Source organism: Labeo rohita, chromosome 25 (assembly GCF_022985175.1).
Source record: "Labeo rohita strain BAU-BD-2019 chromosome 25, IGBB_LRoh.1.0, whole genome shotgun sequence".
NCBI lineage: Eukaryota > Metazoa > Chordata > Actinopteri > Cypriniformes > Cyprinidae > Labeo > Labeo rohita.
In genome coordinates, this window is record NC_066893.1 from 14126048 (window position 1) to 14146094 (window position 20047).

At 34.4% G+C, this 20047-nt stretch overlaps 2 protein-coding genes across 3 annotated transcripts; one reads left to right on the forward strand and one right to left on the reverse strand.

Annotated features, from left to right (window-relative positions):
* The first annotated feature begins 1171 nt into the window (after window positions 1-1171).
* LOC127156876 (uncharacterized) lies at window positions 1172-4956 on the forward strand. The gene is made up of 2 exons (XM_051100002.1): window positions 1172-2839; window positions 4191-4956. The coding sequence occupies exons 1-2, from the start codon at window positions 1226-1228 to the stop codon at window positions 4455-4457; spliced, it is 1881 nt and encodes a 626-aa protein (XP_050955959.1). The 5' UTR covers window positions 1172-1225; the 3' UTR covers window positions 4458-4956.
* Window positions 4957-5045: 89 nt separating this feature from the next.
* cax2 (cation/H+ exchanger protein 2) lies at window positions 5046-19434 on the reverse strand. 2 transcript variants are annotated; one of them, XM_051100345.1, is made up of 20 exons: window positions 19301-19434; window positions 17544-17699; window positions 17335-17435; window positions 17151-17259; window positions 15880-15996; window positions 15737-15798; window positions 15369-15530; window positions 15086-15271; window positions 14879-14978; window positions 12969-13110; window positions 12707-12890; window positions 12522-12621; window positions 10673-10794; window positions 10524-10561; window positions 10276-10388; window positions 7810-7949; window positions 7633-7727; window positions 7472-7550; window positions 7261-7369; window positions 5046-5819 (listed from the first exon to the last, which is right to left on the reverse strand). In XM_051100345.1, the coding sequence occupies exons 1-20, from the start codon at window positions 19350-19352 to the stop codon at window positions 5746-5748; spliced, it is 2241 nt and encodes a 746-aa protein (XP_050956302.1). In that variant the 5' UTR covers window positions 19353-19434; the 3' UTR covers window positions 5046-5745. The 2 variants fall into 2 exon arrangements, with proteins under 2 accessions (XP_050956302.1, XP_050956301.1); XM_051100344.1 differs by having other exon boundaries at window positions 15880-15999.
* Between the last annotated feature and the right edge of the window lie 613 nt (window positions 19435-20047).

The window sequence follows — 20047 nt, forward strand, 5'->3', positions numbered from 1 at the left end:
ATTTGCAAGTTGGAGTTTTTACAGTGTGAGATAAACTCACAATTGCGAAAAAAAAGTAAAAAATTGCATGTTTTTATCTCGCAATTCTTACTATTTCTTGCAATTGTGAGTCTATGTCACAATTCTGAGAAAAAGTCAGACTTATCAGACTTTATATCTCACAACTCTGACTTTATAACAATTGTGAGTTTATATTTCGCAATTCTGACTTTATTTCTCTGAATTGTGAGTTCATCTTTTATCTCTCACAATTCTGACTTTAAAATTTGCAATTGCAAGTTAAATCCCACAATTCTGAGAAAAAGTCAGAATTACTTTTTTTTTATTCAGTGGCAGAAATGGGCTTCCATACTGGATATTTATTATTATTATTTATTTTATGCTGTTTTAAATTTGAGAAATCTTTGCCTTCATTAATTTCTTTACGTTTATCTTTAATAACACTGTTAAAATTTAACCTTTAGAAAATCGCAAAATGAATATCCATTTATCATAATGAAATTTTAATAAACACCATTTATCGGTTATATGCCATAACAAGAACATCCCATATTCACTAATATAATACCTAAAATATATAAACGGCTAAAATAATAAACAGTTACAAAGTCATATGTTAATAAAGAAAACCATTATAGGCCTTCACATATGCCAAAATGATATTAAACTATAAATGCAGAGCAGTAACCCGACAAAGTAAAAAGTGATCATCTTAATCCTAGATTTAGACTTGCATCTTGCATGGAGAGTAAAACCTTTCACAAATTAATCTCCTTAAAATCAGATTACTAATTGCTATGACAACAAGAGCATATCCTTAATCAAAGATCACTTCTAATTATGACTATTCTATTATTCAGAATAAAGCCTTTTTTAAATTAGAATAATTTCAGATAAGATCTCAGTGGCAGAAATAAAGGGGAAAAAATAAATAAATAAATAAATAAAATCACCCCTTGTGCTGTAATTGGCATTTTTTCCGGTCTGGAGATGACAACTATGAACGAGCAAATTGCCTAAAACAAAAAAGCATCCCCGGTGACCATGAGCCCTGCAGGGTGTTAATTGAAAAAGGCAAACAAATGGAGAACCATGGTGATGATGAGGGTTAAAATAAAGGGCTTTATTACTACAGGCTCTCAAAAAGCAGAAGACCAGATATGGAGTAAAAGGTGCGACTTTATTCATAGAAATCAATATGGAATTACCCGTTCATTGACTGGAGATGAGAAGTAATTTCACCGTTGTTTGGGGACAAGTGAACAGCACGTGGAAAGACACTATAGAAGTTGCGTTTGTAGCTGCGAATTGTCTAGTTTTGCTGGTCACTTTGCATGTAGGAATTCTCGCAAACTTGTTCGTGGCTTGGGCCGTGCACCACCAGAAGTCTCTCCAGACGTCCAACAACGCTCTCCTGGTGAATCTGGCCATTATTGACATCTTGCGATGCGCCATTGACTGCCCATTGCTTCTCAGTGTTGTTCTGAGCGCCGGCGACGCGCAAGATCTCGGCGTGCTGTTCTGCAGCGCGCAGATCGCGTCGTTTTCTCTCATCTGTTGCGTGCAGTTGCTCACGCTGGCGTGCATTAGCGCGGAGCGATACCAAGCCATTGCACATCCGTTTAAAAATGCCGAGCGCCGAAAACGGATAACGGTGTGGATTGCATTGACCTGGCTGCTTCCCATCTCCATATCGGTCATTTGCGTGATTTTTGCGAAAGACTCGCCGGTGTACGTCAGATGCAGAGGTTTGCGCATGGAGACTTTAGACTCGTACGACACGTTTGGATTTTATATTTTGACTCCCATCTGGTGCGTTTGTTTGACGGTCATCATTGGATTCTACGGCCGCATTTTCCTGTTAGTGAGAGCGCACAGTCGGAAAATATTCGACAAGGGTTCGTTTCCACCACCGGATAAGAAGAAAGAGGATACACAGAAAAATAAGAAAGAAGCAAAGACTAATCTTGAAAATGATACAGAAAATCCAAAAACAGTCGATAATGATCATTTAAAACCGAATGAAAAAGAGTCGTGTGGAGGTAATCCACCGGATTTGCACCCAACATCTGAGGAACTTCCCACAACATCTGGGAATGAGTCTTTCGATGTAAACAAACCAGAGCTTTCCACTGAAATGTCCAGAGAAACCAAAGTCACCTTTATAGATGAACTTTCCAATGAAGCACCACAGGTTCTCGAAGTTATTGAGGAGCCAAACGACCACCAACCTACTTCTGAAGAAAGTTCTTCTCCATCAACTAATGAAGAAGATGGTGCCACAGAGTCAAGCACCCAACAAGATGCAGTTCGAGAAGTATCTGTAGGATCAACCAGTGGAGAAGCTGGTGTGGCTTCAAACGCCCAGGAAGATCTTCCTGCAGAAAGTTCTCAATCATCAGTGAAAGGAGAAGATGGTGAGGAAGAGTCAAATGACCGACGAGATAATACCTCTGAAGCTTTTTCTCCATCGGCTACTGAAGAAGATGGTACTGCAGAGCCAAGCACTGCACAAGATACTGCTGAAGAAACTTCTCCGACATCTGGAAATGGGTTTGAAGGTCCTGAAGAGCAAGGCGCTCTTCAAGAAACTGCTGCAGAAACTTCTCCAGCATCGACCGAAGAAGCCACAGCTGCTCCTCAGGAGGAGGAGGAGGAGGTGGCGGGTGCCGTCTGTATGATGCCGTCTCTCGCCCAAAGAGAACGAGGAAACGCTAAGAAGGAGAGCAAACTGGCCAAGCGCTCTGGATACATTATCTTCACCTTCCTCATATTTTGGATCCCGCTGATTGCGACAGTGTTTTTAAATCACGTCTTTTACCGAAACGACAAGCTAGCAGTAAGTTTCAAGCTAATTTTTACTGATTTGTGTCACAATTTAACGTAGGAGAAAACTGTTTAAAAGGTTCAGCCAGAGTAGCTCTTTAAAATCTATATATTCACACCGCATATAAATAAATAATGAAATAAATAATGAAAATAAATTACTAAATAATAAATAAATTAATGAAACATGCGTAAATTTAAAGCGTAAATCTCATTACATGTAGCCACATTTTGGTTTAAAACAAGAAAAATTAAAATAAAAACTTAATTATGGGAGATATATTTAAAACAAGGCTTAATGTGTTGCGCATTTAATTCATGTAGCCTATCTTGTTTTAAGGATGTATTCATTTTATATTAATAAATTTATAAAAACGTAAAAAATAAATAGATCAAATACTGATTATTGATTATGTATACTATAGCAGTCAGATTTTGAACAGTAAGATTTTTCATGTTTTTAGAAGTCTCTTCTGCTCACCAAGCCTACATTTATTTGATCCAAAGTATAGCAAAAACAGTAAAATTCTGAAATATTTTTATTATTTAAAATAACTGCTTTCTATTTGCTTTATATTTTAAAATGTAATTTATTCCTGTGATCAAAGCTGAATTTTTAGCATCATTACTCCAGTCACATGATCTGTCAGAATTCATTCTAATATTCTGATTTACTTCTCAAAAAAAAAAAAAAACATTTATTATGTTGAAAACAGCTGAGTAAAATTTTTTCAGGTTTCTTTGATGAATAGAAAGTTCAGAAGAACAGCATTTATCTGAAATAGAAATCGTTGTGTAACATTACAAATATCTTTATAATCACTTTTGATCAATTTAAAGCATCATTGCTAAATAAAAGTATTAATTTCTAACTTCTATAAATCATACTGACTCCAAGCTTTTTTATGGTGTAATGTATAATGTTACAAAAGCTTTTTATTTCAGATAAATGCTCATCTTTGGATCTTTCTATTCAAGAATCAAGGAATCCTGAAAAAATGTACTTTTTAAAATATTGATAATAAGAAGAAATTATTCTTGAACAGCAAATCGGCATATTAGAATGATTTCTAAAGGATTGTGTGACACTGATAACTGGATAAATTATGCTAAACATTTAATTCATTGCAATAAATTACATTTTAAAATATTTTCAGATAAAAATCAGTTATTTTAAATAGTAAAAATCCTTCACAATATCACTGCTTTTGCTGTATTTTGGATCAAATAAATGCAGGCTTGGTGAGCAGAAGAAAATTCTTAAAAAAAAAACAAAACTTTTTGGTCAAATTACCAAGTCTAATGGTTTTCATACACCAGCTAACGTTACTGATGTCTTGGCAACTGTATTTAATGTGTTTCAGATGGAGGTTTTTCGGGAGCTGGAGATTTTAACAGTGTCTTTGGTCTGCATGACATCCCTCACCAATCCGATCATCTACGCAGCGGTCAACCCTCAGTTCCGCACTGAATTTCACAATCTGAAGACAAAATGGAAAGCGTTTTTTTACACGTTCATAGAGTTTATATTTACTTGTGGGGATATCAGAGCTGAGATCCCACTATGCCAAACACCACATCTGATCTCTTTATTTGTTTTGTGTTGTCATATGCTGTTGGCCACAAATTGAAGTAGTTGTTGCTGTCTAAAATTTTAAAGGGATAGTTCACCCAAAAATGAAAATTCTGTCATTAATTACTCACCCTCATGTCGTTCAAAACACGTAAAACCTTCGTTCATCTTAAGAACACAAATTAAGATGTTTTTGATGAAATCCTAGAGCTTTCTGAACCTGCATAGACAACAATGCAACTGACACGTTCTAAGCCTAGAAAGGTAGTGAGGACATTGTTAAAATAGTCCATGTGACATCACTGGTTCAACCGTAATATTATGAAGTTATGAGAATACTTTCTGTATGCAAAGAAAAAAAAAGACAAAAAGGTCTTACGGGTTTGGAACGACATGAGGGTGTGTAATTCATAACACAACTTTCATTTTTTGTTGAACTATCCCTTTAAGAAATGCTAAGACTGTTAATAGAATGAAATGGATGTTATAAATAATGTTTGTAAACAGCTACATTTTGAAATATAGTGTAATCCATATTTTAAAAAAAGTATAATAAAATAAAGATCGAGTCTTCTAGGTTCTTTGATTTAATTTTTTAGATTATCAGACAAAATATGATTAATACTTAAAAAATGTGAAATACAGGATTTTTTATGCAGTCTATTTTATATTTTTTTATTGTATGTTTTGCCCACAAAGAATCAGAAAAGTATTCTAAATTAAATAAATATTTAATATATATTTTAGTTAGAAAAATGTAGAAAATACTTTGGTCTTGTTAAAACAGTTATATCTCAAATATACTTTTTAGACAGCTGTTTACTCACAAAGTCATATTCAGTAAGAAACACACGAACAGGTCAGCGCAACATATGAAATTGCTCACTGTGCAAATAATGTCTTCAAACAACAGCATCTATATTAAGACATCAACTGCATGATTTCAATTACATGAAGCTCAAGTAATCAGATAGAGACTGTACCAACACACCAAGAAACACTTTAAAACTGGACCCTATTTGCAAAATACCTATTATATTTCATAATAAAATAGCTTTAACTCTTAATTCTGTACAATCCAAAATACATAATTGTGCGTCTCGTTTTTAGTAAAAATAATAAATCCTATCATCACAAACAGTCATTTGTACTTATATGATGAATGCCAAATCAGGTCCGGTTCTTGTTAATCAGTACAGAAAAGAATTGTTATTGACGTACCAAAGGATAAAATGTGATGCATAGCAATAGTCTAAAACACAAAGCCTAATGTTAATCTGAAACAGTACACAATGTTTCATAATGTAAATCACACATCAAATGCATTGAGCTGAAATGTCTTCCCCTCAACAACCTGCAGGAGACGGAGCAAAAAAGTACAGCGCCAGCAGGATGAAATACACCACCACCAGAGCAGTACCTGTTCATACAAACACACACAAAAACAGTCAGACCAATCGGATAAATCAAAGCAGAGCAGTGAGGGAGAAATGCAGGATTGTAGTATTATGAAAATAGCGCTTAAATAATCACAAGGGCTTTTGTAAGAATTGTTAACAACTTGTTAACAACAATTTAATGACTAAATTGTCATTAAAGGAGCAGAACGAAAATTTACAGATAACGTACTCACCCCCTTCACATCCAAGATGTTCATGTCTTTCTTTCTTCAGTCGTAAAGAAATTAAGTTTTTTGAGGAAAACATTTCAGGATTTCCTCCATGTAATGGACTTCTATGGGGTTCCTTAAAGGGGTCATCGGATGCTAAGTTCACTTTCGTATCATTCATGATCCAGCTTCACTTACAGCAGAAGTGAGTATTAGGGTTTTTTTTATGAATCTTTGCGATCACCTTTCCTAATAATAAAGCTAAACGCGGCTAAATGAGGCTAAAGTAAACAGGCTCGTCACTCCACAGGGAGAAGAGAGGGGTGGGGCGAATAGAGCTCATTTATATTTAAAGCAGCCTGGACCAGAATGGGATGATTTTTGCAGAGCTGATTTTGACAAGGTAAAAAGGGTGTTGTTTTACACTACCATTGAGAATTTTTAACCAAAGTATATTACAGACTTTTCATTAAGTCTATAATATACATCAACTTGTGGAAAATGGGCATTCGATGACCCCTTTAAGTTTTAACTTCCAAAATACAGTCTAAATGCAGCTTCAAAGGGCTCTAAAAAATCCCAGCTGCAAAACTAGCAAAACGAACGGTCATTTCCTTAAAAAATTACGTTTTATATACTTTTTAACCTCAAATGCTCGTCTTATCTAGGTCTGTGTGAACTCTGTTTTTTCCGGTTCAATACAGTTAGAGTATGTCCAAAAACCATCTCATTTCCTCCTACAACTTCAAAATAACCCTACATCGCTGCAGAAGTACCAAACCATTGTTTACAAAGTGAGCATGCAAAGAAGGTCAAACGCCCTTTACAAAAAAAGGTAAAACAGCAATGTAGGATGATTTTGAAGTTGGAGGAGAAAATGAGATGAGAGTTTTTCAACATACCCTAAATGTACAGAACCGGAAAAAACAGAGCGTTTGATGTTAAAAAATCCTTGGCTGGGATCGGTTAGAGCCCTTTGAAGCTGCATATAAACTGTATTTTGTAAGTTCAAACTCGGGGCACCATAGAAGTCCATTATATGGAGAGGAATCCTGAAATGTTTTCCTCAAAAAACATAATATCTTTACGACTGAATAAAAAAAGACATGAATATCTTGGATGACAAGGGGGTGGGTACATTATCTGTAAATTTTTGTTCTGTAAGTAAACTGCTCCTTTAAGTGACAGTGCTGGATGTTGTGCTTTTAGGCAAAGTTACTAACCCCTGCTTTAGATAATATTCAGAATTTACCTTGAAAGTAATCAGACTTCCCATCCATAAAAATATAATTCACAACGATGACACTAAAGATGCTGGCCCACAGGTGCAGGTCGCTGAAGATGAGTACAAAGCCAACATCCTGTCACAGAAAGATTGTAAGAAAAACAAAGTCATATAGCTGTCACCGAGTATCTATAATATTGATGTCTGCATCAAAACGTCATTATCTTAAACCACTCACATAGAAGATGTTGAATAAAACCAGGATGGGGATCTGAATCATGCACACCTGCACCGCGATGCAGCTTCCAACCTCAAAACTGAGAAAATTATACAACGCATGTATTTTTAGTAGAAAACTAATTAAATAAACCCAAGGTTGAATTAATGAGACAAACAAACCTCAAACTGATTGTATTCTGCAGAGCAAACTGCACTCCATTGACAATTTCTGGGATTTCGGGGACCATGGCTAAAACAGTCACACCTATGAAATACTGAGATGAAGAGTAGGGTCAGATTAAACATACAGAAATACATTAGTATTGATCTGCATGATTGATTTACAGCATTATCAACCTGAGATACAGACGAGTGGCTGAGGATGGGCTGGATGTGTTCGGTGGTCAGGTCAGCACATGCAGACATCAGCACTGTGGCAATGATGAGGATAAGCAAAGCTCTCCATCGGGACCAGTGCACTGACGCTCCGAGATGAGCTGGCATGCAAACGCACACAAGTTGTGTTTTATATCATGTTGAGACCTCCAATTGACTTCTATTATTCTTAAAGGATTACTTCTGAATTAAAATGTCTTAATGATTTACTCATCCCCATGCCATCCAAGATGTTCATGTCTTTCTTTCGTCAGTCGAAAAGAAATTAAGGTTTTTGAGGAAAACATTCCAGGATTTTTTCCCATATAGATATAGGGATCAACAGGTCCAAATTGCAGTTTCAATGCAGCTTCAAAGGGCTCTACACGATCCCCGCTGAGAAATAGGGGTCTTATCTAGTGAAAACGATTGCTCATTCTCTAAATAAAAATTACAATTATATACTTTTTAACCACAAATGTTCATCTTGCACTAGCTCAACTGCATGCATTACGTAACCACATTGCAAAGGTCATGCACTTCGTCTGTGTACTTCGGTTCAAAAAGGTAGGATAGGGCGAAAAACCTCCATCTCATTTTCTCCTCCAACTTCAAAATTGCCCAACATCGTCGATTTACCTTTTTTTTGTAAAGGGTGTTTGACTTTCTTTGCACTTTCACTTTGTAAACACTGGGTAATAGGGGTGGGCGATATGGCAAAAATATCATATCACGATTTTTAAAAAAAATATCACAATTCTTTGCAATGTTGGTTTTACTATTTTGCAAGTTGACAGAGCAATCCAGCCAAACTAATTTTTCTTTTTTTAAAAAACAAAGCATTTCAAGATAACAAAAAAAAAGAATGGCAGATATTTAGGCCAAAGTAAAAAAAAAAAAAATCGTTGTCATTATTTTATCTATGTTATTAAAAAATAAGAACAAAGATACACATTACAAATAAACATAATACAAATAAAACAGTGCTTTATTTTTCAGGTACAGAAGGTGTATTTAGCAGTTGCATTCAAGAAATTAAATCAACATATAAAAAGTGAAACACTATAACTTATATGCTATATACATCAATTGTACATTGATTCTTATTAAAGCAACTGTATTAAAGCTCTTCAGTCATCTGTCCATCAGTTCTGTCATAGTGTTACTTTTATACCATTATTTACTCACTCTTAGGTTTTAAACCTGAATGAGTTTCTTTTTTATCTATTTAATCATTTCTATTTCTATTATTATTCAATTGGGACCAGCTACTGTTTGGTTACCCACATTATTCAAAATATCTTATTTTGTGTTTAGCACAAGAATGAAATTAATACAGGTTTGGGACAACATTTGAGTAAAAGTGAGTAAAAAATAACAGAATAATAATTTAGAATAAAAATTAGTCTGCTGTGCCTTTAAGAGCTGCATGCATCTAATATACAGGCAGGCATCCGTTTTTCTCTCAATTAATTGCCTTCACTTCAGATATAAGCAACTGTTTTTATATGTAAACCTTGTGTGTTTTGACAGTATTAGCACCATCAGACGCGATACATTACTTAGTTCAGTAATTAAGTGCTATTTGAGAGAATTTTAGTGTGTGCGCGCTTCAGGTGTACGTGCACTGGAACAGCATGCATATGAAATGTTTAACCGTCAACTGTTTAAAAATATATAAAAAATAAATATTCTAAATATAAATATTCTAATATAATATAATAAATCTAAATATTTCAACTTTACTCTCTAAATATTTTGACTTTATTCTCTAAATATTTTGACTTTATTTTCGTAATATTTTGACTTTATTCTCGTAATATTTCGACTTTATTCTCTTAATTTCAACTTTATTTTCAAATATTACAAATTTATTCTTGTAATCTTAGATTTTTTTTATTTTTTAAAGTGGCACTAAAATGCCGTTGTAGAAATCAAAATAGACCTTACATGTTCAGTCATTTGTGTATTTTCAAATCTGAAAAAATGCTGCTTGATATTTATTATATTGAGATATTTTGATTGTCCAAGATCAAAAATCGTCATATCGCACACCCCTACTGGGTCGGTACTTCCGCCTACGTCATGCATGACCTGTCCAACATGACTACGTAATGTGTAAAGTCAAGCTAGTGCAAGATGAGCATTTGTGGTTAAAAAGTATATAAATTTGTTTTTTTTGACCGAATGTTTCACTAGATAAGACCCTTATTTCTTGGCTGGGGTCATGTTGAGTCCTTTGAAGCTGCATTGAAACTGCAATTTGGACCTTCAACCGTTGATCCCCATTGAAGTCCACTATATGGAGAAAAATCCTGGAATGTTTTCCTCAAAAACCTTCATTTCTTTTCGACTGAAGTAAGAAAGACTTGAACATCTTAAACAACGTGAGCATGTCTGTTTAAAGCTTTTAATTAGTACATTTATATCAAAATTGAACAAACTCACCCGTTCCATCACCAACGTGAATGTCGTAGATGTGTGAATGTGTTTTAAGAGTAAAGATGAGGCCAATGATATAAGATACGGGCAGTAGAATGGAAATGGTGTACACTAGAGGCCTGAGAAAATAAAGACAGGTCAAACAAAAATACATGAATTAATTGTTATTAATTATTATAATCATTATTTTTAATAATAAGCCTCTGAAGACAGTCAGCAATACTGAGTATACAAAAAGAAAGTGTTGAACTTACTCAATATGACTGTGAAACAGGCTGTAGCTGTTTGCACTCTAGTGAACCAGAAAGAAAGAACAACTATAGAAAAGTGCAGAAAACGGCTTGATGTTTCTATTTTGTGCTATATGTATACATTTTCCTGTGCTGAATGTTTGAAATCTCACCAGGTCGTAGTGGCAGTTTTTGCACGTGAAGGATCCGCTGGTGTTGGTCCCTGTAGAGTTGGTACAGTCCTCACATACCAGATTCCCATAGGCTTTGGAGAAGAGTGTAGGGGCAAACACTCCTACAGACACCATGGAGGAAAATTATGGAGATAAAATAGTCTCAAAATAGAGCATGAAAAAGAGGCAAGACACATTGTTTGTATTTCGCTATAGAACTGTCAAATTTTGAAAGCTGAGACTGTTTTATATTAAAAGTACCGAAAGCACAAATCTTATTGCTATTATTGGGTGGCTGGCGCACTACAAATAGGCCCAATGAATGCAGTTGAAGACTTGAATATTATCTCCAAGCATGCTGTCCCTGTAAGTATAACACATGGTATGATTTCTGCTAATAATCCCACATATATTCAAAAAAAAATTGGTGGCCTGGCAACTTCTCCTGGTGCTCCCAATCCAGGCCATTTGTATGCGCAGACTATACTCTCAAAATATTATAACTTTAATTGCTACGATTTAATTCTCGAAATATTTCAACTTTGTTCTTGAAACATTTTGACTTTATTCTTGTAACATTTCGACTTTATTCTCGAAACATTTAGACTTTATTCTCGAAATATTTTGACTTTATTCTTGTAACATTTCGACTTTGTTCTCGAAACATTTCGACTTTATTCTCGAAACATTTAGACTTTATTCTTGTAACATTTTGACTTTATTCTTGAAACATTTTAGAATTCATTCTTGTAACATTTCGACTTTGTTCTCGAAACATTTTGACTTTATTCTCAAAACATTTCAACTTTATTCTTGAAACATTTTAGAATTCATTCTTGTAACATTTCGACTTTATTCTCAAAACATTTCGACTTTATTCTTGAAACATTTTAGAATTCATTCTTGTAACATTTCGACTTTGTTCTCCAAACATTTTGACTTTATTCTCAAAACATTTCAACTTTATTCTTGAAACATTTTAGAATTCATTCTTGTAACATTTCGACTTTATTCTTGAAACATTTCGACTTTATTCTCGAAACATTTTGACTTTATTCTCAAAACATTTCAACTTCATTCTCAAAACATTTTAGAATTCATTCTTGTAACATTTCGACTTTATTCTCAAAACATTTCGACTTTATTCTTGAAACATTTTAGAATTCATTCTTGTAACATTTCGACTTTATTCTTGAAACATTTCGACTTTATTCTCGAAACATTTTGACTTTATTCTCAAAACATTTCAACTTCATTCTCAAAACATTTTAGAATTCATTCTTGAAACTTTTTGACCTTCAACTTTAATCTCGAAACATTTCAACTTCATTCTTGAATCCTTTTGACTATATTCTCTAAACATTTTGAATTTGTTCTCAAAACATTTCGACTTTATTCTCAAAACATTACTTTATTCTCGAGACATTTTGACATTATATTCGAAAAATGATGACTTTATTCTCGTAATCTGGCCTTTACTCTCGTAACTTTGACTTTATTCTCAAAACATTTCGACTTTATTCTCGAGATATTTCTAAATTATTCTTGTAATTTTACATTATTCTTAAAACATTTCGACTTTATTTACGTAATTTTGACTTTATTCTCAAAACATTTTGATTTTTAGACTTTTATGTGGCACAAATCGCTGTTGTGGATTTTCTTCCTTATTTTATTTATTTATTTATTTATTATTATTTCATACTTAATGTGTTTCAATCAAAAATTGTTACATTATTGAATTTAAATGTGTTTACAGTGTCATTTCACAATGTCCTTAATTACTACAGCAGGAGAGAAGTACAATAACAAGCTAATTTTTGCCACCTCATAGTACATGACGTCTTACCCCCTATTGATATGAATAGCAGAGAGGAGCTGACCCCCGCTGAGCGACTGTTGAACCTCTGCTCCCTGTGCCTGAGCCCTCCGATTATCATACAGATCCCCTGAGAGAGAGACGCACAAATATAATGGTCATGTATTGCACACTTTGCAGTTTTAAGATCCTCGGTTGTGTAACGGATCACATACTGGTATGAAGAGGATGCAGCCCAGCAGGGTTCCAGTAAGAGCTGCCTTCACTATCTCCTCCAGGCACTTATTCCCCTGGTGATGACCTCTGAGCAACGCTGTTATGTAAAAGGTCAACTCTGTGATGGAGCCGAACGTAGCGTTCACCACGGCCCCGACAGCAAAGTTACTCTGAGCTGAAATACTGAGTATGGAGATGACAACAATGTTGATGTCAAAAGCATTTGTGAATTTCTGGTGTTGTTCTGGTGTAACCGCTCACCTTGCAATGCCCATGCCGATGTAATACGAGAGTGGAATGATGGAGCTGACTGCTGTGGCAAACTTAACTTCAGAGCTGACAAACTGGTTTGTTTTGTCCACGTAACCAATCACTAGTGATACTATAACTAACAGTAAGAGATCTATAGTGACTCCATGTAAGGAAAATGACCCAAAAAAAAGCATGAATCATAATGACAGAAAACATAAATAATGTAGCTTTTTTAAAACATTTACATTGAAATACAAAGTATTGTTATCTGGACTGTGCCTATCTTTTTTCAAAAACATTATGAAATCTTACAAGCATCAAACTTTTGAATGTTGGTGTAGAAGTAGTATAAAACTGACAGCATACAGTTGAGGTCATACACCTTGCAGAATCTGCAAAATGTTAATTATTTTACCAAAATAAGAGGGATCAAACAAAATGCATGTTATTTTTTATTTAGTTTTGAACTGAATTAGACATTTCATATAAAAGATGTTTACATATAGTCCACAAGAGAAAATAATAGTAGAATTTATAAAAATGAGCCTGTTCAAAAATTTACATGGACTTGATTCTTAATATTGTTACCTGAATGATCCACAGCTGTTTTTTGTTTGTTTGTTTGTTTAGTGATGAGTTCCTTGTTTGTCCTGAATAGTTAAACTGCCTGCTGTTCTTCAGCAAAATCCTTCAGGTCGCACAAATTCTTTCGTTTTTGTGCATTTTTGTTTATTTGAGAATTTGAACATTAGAGTAAATGTAACTTATTTTGTCTTCTGGGAAACATGTAAGTATCTTATGTAGCTTCTGAAAGGCAGTACTGAATGAAAAAATATGATATTTAGGCAAAATAAGAAAAATGTACACATCTTTATTCTGTTCAAAAGTTTTCACCCCCAGCTTAATGTATTGTTTTCCTTCTGAAGCATCAGTGAGTGTTTGGACCTTCTGTAATAGTTGTATATGAGTCCCTCAGTTGTCCTCAGTGTGAAAAGATGGATCTTAAAATCATACAGTCATTGTTGGAAAGGGTTCAAATACACAAAAATGTTAAAAACCAAAGAATTTGTGGGACCTGAAGGATATCTCTGAAGAACAGCAGGCAGTTTAACTGTTCAGGACATAAAAGGGACTCATTAACAACTATCACAACTAAAAAAACTAAACCACAGCTGTGGATCATTCAGGTAACAACACAGTATTAAGAATCAAGCATATGTAAACTTTAGAACAGGGTCGTTTTTATAAATTCATCTATTATTTTCTCTTGTGGATTACATGTAAACTTCTTTTATGTGAAATATCTTATTCAGGTCAGTGCCAAATAAAAAACAACATGCATTTTGTATGATCCCTCTTATTTTGGTCAAATAATTAACATTTTGCAGTTTCTGCAAGGTGTATGTAACCTTTTGACCTCAACTGTATTTCTAATTATCTGTATTAATACTAGTTCTCTCAAAATGAAAATTCTGTCATTAATTACACATCATCACGCCGTTCCAAACCTGTACAGAATACAAAAATAACAACTTTTTTCAAGCAATTTTTCAACAATTTCTTCTCTTCCGTGTCCGCCTTTGATGTGTGTTCACGAGAGTACCATGACAAAAAGTATTCTTGTAGCTTTATAACATTACGGTTGAACCACTGATGTCACATGGACTATTTTAACAATTTCCTTACAACCTTTCTCTTTCTTGAACGTGTCAGTTGTGTTGCTGTCTATACAGGGTCAGAAAGCTCTTGGATTTCATCAAAAATATCTTAATTTGTGTTCTGAAGGAATGAACAAAGGTCTTATGGGTTGGGAACAACATGAGGGTGAGTAAGTAATGACAGAATTTTAATTTTTGGGTGAACTATCTGAAGATTTACAGGTTTAAACTTCCGTGTTTGTAGTTTGATGTTGAGGATACTGACAGCAAAAACATTGATCCCATCCACTGTGTATTTATAGTAGTAGAGGTTCACTGCATGGTAGCAGCACAAAATGACCCGGTCTTCGTGCTCCTGAGCCTAAAATAAAAATCCTAAAATTATCAGACATTAAATTGCATAAATTTGCAGACATAACAGTCATAATTTGTATTAATGCAATCATTGTCACAGTATAGTGCTCTCACCTCTGTAGCTTGGCTGATGTGAACATGTTCGGGGGGCGTGAGCACGATGGTAAGTAGGGTCTTAGCGCTCATCTTGGCCACAGGGATGGTGAAAACCAGCAGCCAGGAGACCAGACACAATACAGAGTGTGATACAGCCAGGAGAGGGAAACCCACCAACAGCCATGCATACGTGCTCGTACGCCGCTGAAATCAAAAGAGTGATTACAATACACAAAAAACTAACAGGTTTTTAGTAAACATCTCACTGTGACATTTCATATTTTATATTCATGCTCCTCACCCAGTAGTGGTCATCCTGTGGACTTCCTGTGGGCTCTTCTATTGTCTCCTCCACAGGTGTGGGCAGCAGGAGAGGAGAGGAAAGCTTGCTGTCCTCCTCTGCCTCCAGAGCAGAATTATCCTCGAGGATCTTTACACTGTATGCTGGCACAGAGACACTGGACTGAAAACAGCAACATTTTGTTTAATATCCTTCCAAACCACAAAGCATCCATGAACAGGCATGTGATGAAATCCTGATTTGCACAGAGCAGGCAAATGAAAACCAGTTCAAAGAGACATTACATGTGTAGAGCTGCCACAAGACTAATACAAAGACCAAGGGTACCCAACCATACAAATTGCATTCGGGTATGAAAGAAACACAACCTTTTCAATCGATTTCCCAAATGGCCACAGAAAATAGCAGGATAACCTCCAACAGAGTTTTGCTGAAAGAAGAAAGTGGCACATTTGTGATCCAGAGAGAGAGACACCAAAATGTATTGATATTTATTTAGACAAAGTCTTACCATAGGGGATGCCAAAAACTGTGAGGAACATTAGGAGTCCAACGAAAGCATAAACAAGAGAGATCCACCAGCCAAACAGAAACACGTAGAGAACATTGCCACAAGTGAACAATGAACCTACTGAAACGTGAAAATGAAAGAGACTGATATTATTACAGTAAAGAGGAACAAATTAATTTAATGCCACATTTTTCTATTTATTGGATTTCCTTTATTTTTGTATGATAAATGTCACCAGATTTATGTCACTAGATTTATTCTTAAATTAAAAAAATTAATTCAATTTATTTTTTTGATTGCAATATACAGTACCAGCGTGAAATACTTTGAAAGTAAGAAGTTTTGATTCTTAAATGATAATAATACACTAGTTTTTAATGATTTTTAAAGAAGTCTCTTATACTCACCAAGCCTGCATTTATTTGATCCAAAGTACAAAAAAATCAGTAAAATGTTGAAATATTTTTATTTATTTTCTATTTGAATATATTTAAAAATTGTAATTTATTTCTGTGATTTCAAAGCTGAATTTTTAACATCATTACTCCAGTCACATGATCCTTCAGAAATCATTCTAATATTGTGATTTGCTGCTCAAAAAACATTTATTATTATTATTATGTTGAAAACAGCTGAGTTGATTTTTTTCAGGTTTCTTTGATGAATAGAAAGTTCAGAAGAACAGCATTTATCCGAAATAGAAATCTTTTGTAACATTTTAAATGTCTTCATCATCATTTTTGATCAATTAAAGCATCCTTGCTGTATAGAAGTATTAATTTCTATAATAAAAAAATATATATATAATGACGACAAGCTTTTGATTGGTACAGTGTATAATGTTACAAAAACTTTTCATTTCAGATAAATGTTGATCTTTGGATCTTTTTATTCATCATACAATCCTGAAAAAATGTACTCAGCTGTTTAAATATTGATGGTAATAATAAAAAAATGTTTCTTGAAGGATGCTGAAAATTTAGCTTTGATCACAGGAATAAATTACATTTTAAAATAGTAAAAATATTTCACAATATTACTGCTTTTGCTGTATTTTGCATCAAACAAATGCAGGCTTGGTGAGCAGAAAAGACTTCTTTAAAAAAACATTACTAACTATAATACTTCCATTTATGTTATTTCATTGTTTAATTACCCTATTTTTCACACTTTCAAATAATAGTAATAATAAAAAATGAGTAGACACGTACAAACGTTTTACTGATACTACACATGTACTACAGAAGCAAATGAGAAGAACGTGTTGTAACCTGAGTAGGGTTTAATAACGTTCAGCTCAGAGTAAAGCTCCTTCACAATGTCCGATCTGTCCTCAAAGGGACGCTCTGTCACATGACTCTTCCACTTCCTGAATCCAAACTTAAAAAAACAGGACAGAACAACATCAGCATCAACAATACACAAACTAGACACATGTGCTCAGTGCACATTTACCTTATAATTATTCGCGAGTTTTTGGGCCTCAACTTCATTTTCAGCACTTATGGTGGTCTTGCACAGGTTCTCATCCCGTATTTCTTCAACAAAGCTGCATGCTGTAACAAAAAGTTGGAAGGAAAAACAACAAAGAGGTAGTAGCATGTTAAAAAACAAGTACAGAAAAAAACAGCTAGCTTTTATGCAAAGTGCATATGGGGTCTCACTTCTCTGTGGGTGTTTCGGTGTGTAGGAACTGCTTGTTTGCAGCAAACAGGAGTGAGAGTGAGCATCGCTGGCTTCTGAGTGAACGTGAGCTACACAAACCCTGTCACAGCATGAACTAACAGGCTGATGACCTCCATCATGGTCCTCTGGAGAATCTGAGAGATGAAATCACGGCACGGTTTATTATTAAGCATTTGCATCTATTTGGTTCCAAAGCTGTAAGATCTTCGTTCATCTTCGTAACACAAATTAAGATATTTCTGATGAAATCCGACAGCTTTCTGACCCTGTATAGACAGCAACTACCACGTTCAAGGCCCGGAAAGGTAGTAAAGACATACTTTTTGTCTGCAAAGAAAACAAAATAACGACGGTTGAACCACTGATGTCACATGGACTATTTTAACATTGTCCTTACTACCTTTCTGGGCCTTGAATGTGGTAGTTGTGTTGTCTATGCAGGGTCAGAAAGCTCTCGGATGTCATCAAAAATATCTTCATTTGTGTCCTGAAGGTCTTACGGGTTTGAAACGACATGAGGGTGAGTAATTAATGACAGAATTTTCATTTTTGGGTGAACTATCCCTTTAACAGGCAGCAGCATAAATTTGTTAACTATGAAAAACGTAACTCATTTTTATATGTTTAATGTATGTATGACTGACAAATATGCATCATGTTAAAACTTTGTAATCCAAACAAATGGAAATTGTATATGCAATTACACAAATACATAAATCTTAAACCTTAGGTATTATTAATTTAAACATTAAACTTCCTTTTTTTTTTTTTTTTTTTTCATAAAATGTTTTTATTTAAAAAGTGTCTTTGTAACGAATTCCACTTGGTTTTATATTTGATGTAATGCAGTTATATTAATACACTTTTTTAAGTGTGGCTAAAACATAAAATATATGTGACCCTGGACCACATAACCAGTCATAAGTAGCATGGGTATATTTGTAGGTCAAAACTATTTTTCTTTTATGCCAAAAAACATTTGGACATTAATTAAAGATCATGTTCCATGAAGATACTTTGTAAATTTCCTACCATAAATATATCAAAACCTATTTTTTGATTAGTAATATGCATTGCTAAGAACATCACTTGGACAACTTTAAAGGCGATTTTCTCAATATTTTGATTTTTTTTGCACCCTCAAATTTAAGATTTTCAAATAGTTGTATCTCAGCCAAATATTGTCATATCCTAACAAACCATACATCAATAAAGCATATTTATTCAGCTTTCAGATTATGTATAAATCTTAATTTCAATTCATTTGTGACTGTTTTTTTGTCATATATAAAAAGTACAGTATTTTCAGTAACTGCTGGTACATCAACACGTTTTATTTCAGATATAGCAACAGATATGAAATCTGTCGACAGGAAACACTTGTATAGTAATTGGGGAAGTGTGGACTGATGCAGTATCAAAATCCTTACACAACAGAAACCTGGCTGGCTGCAAATGCATTAGAAGAAATCATTTCTTGAATTCATTTATGTCCAGGATAAATCACAATACAGGTTTAAAAAATCCATTAATGCGAAATACAATAGAGAGCCAAGTATTATTCATGTCACGTAAATTACATCCATTGTTGCATATAATAAGTCTGCGAATTAATAGAAACAAATGTGTAACTGTCTGCTGTTCTACAACAACGTATTGTACTGTTGACAATACAAACCAGTTCGTTTTTTAGTCCTTTAGTTTACACACAATGGCCTTATTTTGTATCGTTTACCTTGCTTGTCTGTGTCGGCTCTTCTTCTTCGCGTCTCTACATGTGTTGTCATTTCAGCACATTCTCTTCTCTCTCATTTCATTACGGTCTCGACCGACAGACAGTTCTTTAGTAATCAGCCTCATGTGATTCAAGCGCACTTACGCCGAGCGACCGGGTTGCCAGTTCTGGCTAAAATAAACAAACCCCAAATAAGATAATCTCCCCACAAAAACAGGTAGAATAAGGTGTTCCTGTTTTAGAACCCTTTTAGACGATCCGACTCCGTCATACCTCCTTATGCTTTGGTGTAAAATACACTTAAAAAAGCAGCGTTAATCGCGTTTAATACGCGGAGATGGCAACCCCGTACGAATCGCTACGGCTAATGGGAAATGTAGTTCTTTAAACTTGTTGTCATTCAAAACAAATTTCAAGCGTCTTCACAACACAAATGCAGTAAACCAAAGTTTTTAAAATTTAAATATTTATTTTAAAGAAATTTCACAAACCTGATATTAACGCCAGAAAGCATTCCAAAAGGAAAACAGCAAATATTAACCTGTTAAGTACTGTTTTATAATTGCCTTATAACATGAAACTAAATTTATTAAATAATACATCGCTGGGCATGTCAATCTCATCATCAAGCATCAGAAAACAGTCACAGTACAATCAAAGCACACATTCTGTAAAAATAAGGTTCCTGGGTCATTACTACATCAGCATTACCTGAATAACCTTTGTTTAGCGGTAAACTTCACTTGC

Coding starts and splice junctions, on each gene's coding strand:
- LOC127156876 (XM_051100002.1), top strand. CDS start 1,226: ATGAGAAGTAATTTCACCGTTGTTTGGGGACAAGTGAACAGCACGTGG. Junction 2,840..4,190: donor ACCGAAACGACAAGCTAGCA/GTAAGTTTCAAG, acceptor AATGTGTTTCAG/ATGGAGGTTTTTCGGGAGCT.
- cax2 (XM_051100344.1), bottom strand. CDS start 19,352: ATGACAACACATGTAGAGACGCGAAGAAGAAGAGCCGACACAGACAAG. Junction 17,260..17,334: donor AACTCGCGAATAATTATAAG/GTAAATGTGCAC, acceptor TGTTTTTTTAAG/TTTGGATTCAGGAAGTGGAA. Junction 10,389..10,523: donor CTGTTTCACAGTCATATTGA/GTAAGTTCAACA, acceptor TTATTTTCTCAG/GCCTCTAGTGTACACCATTT.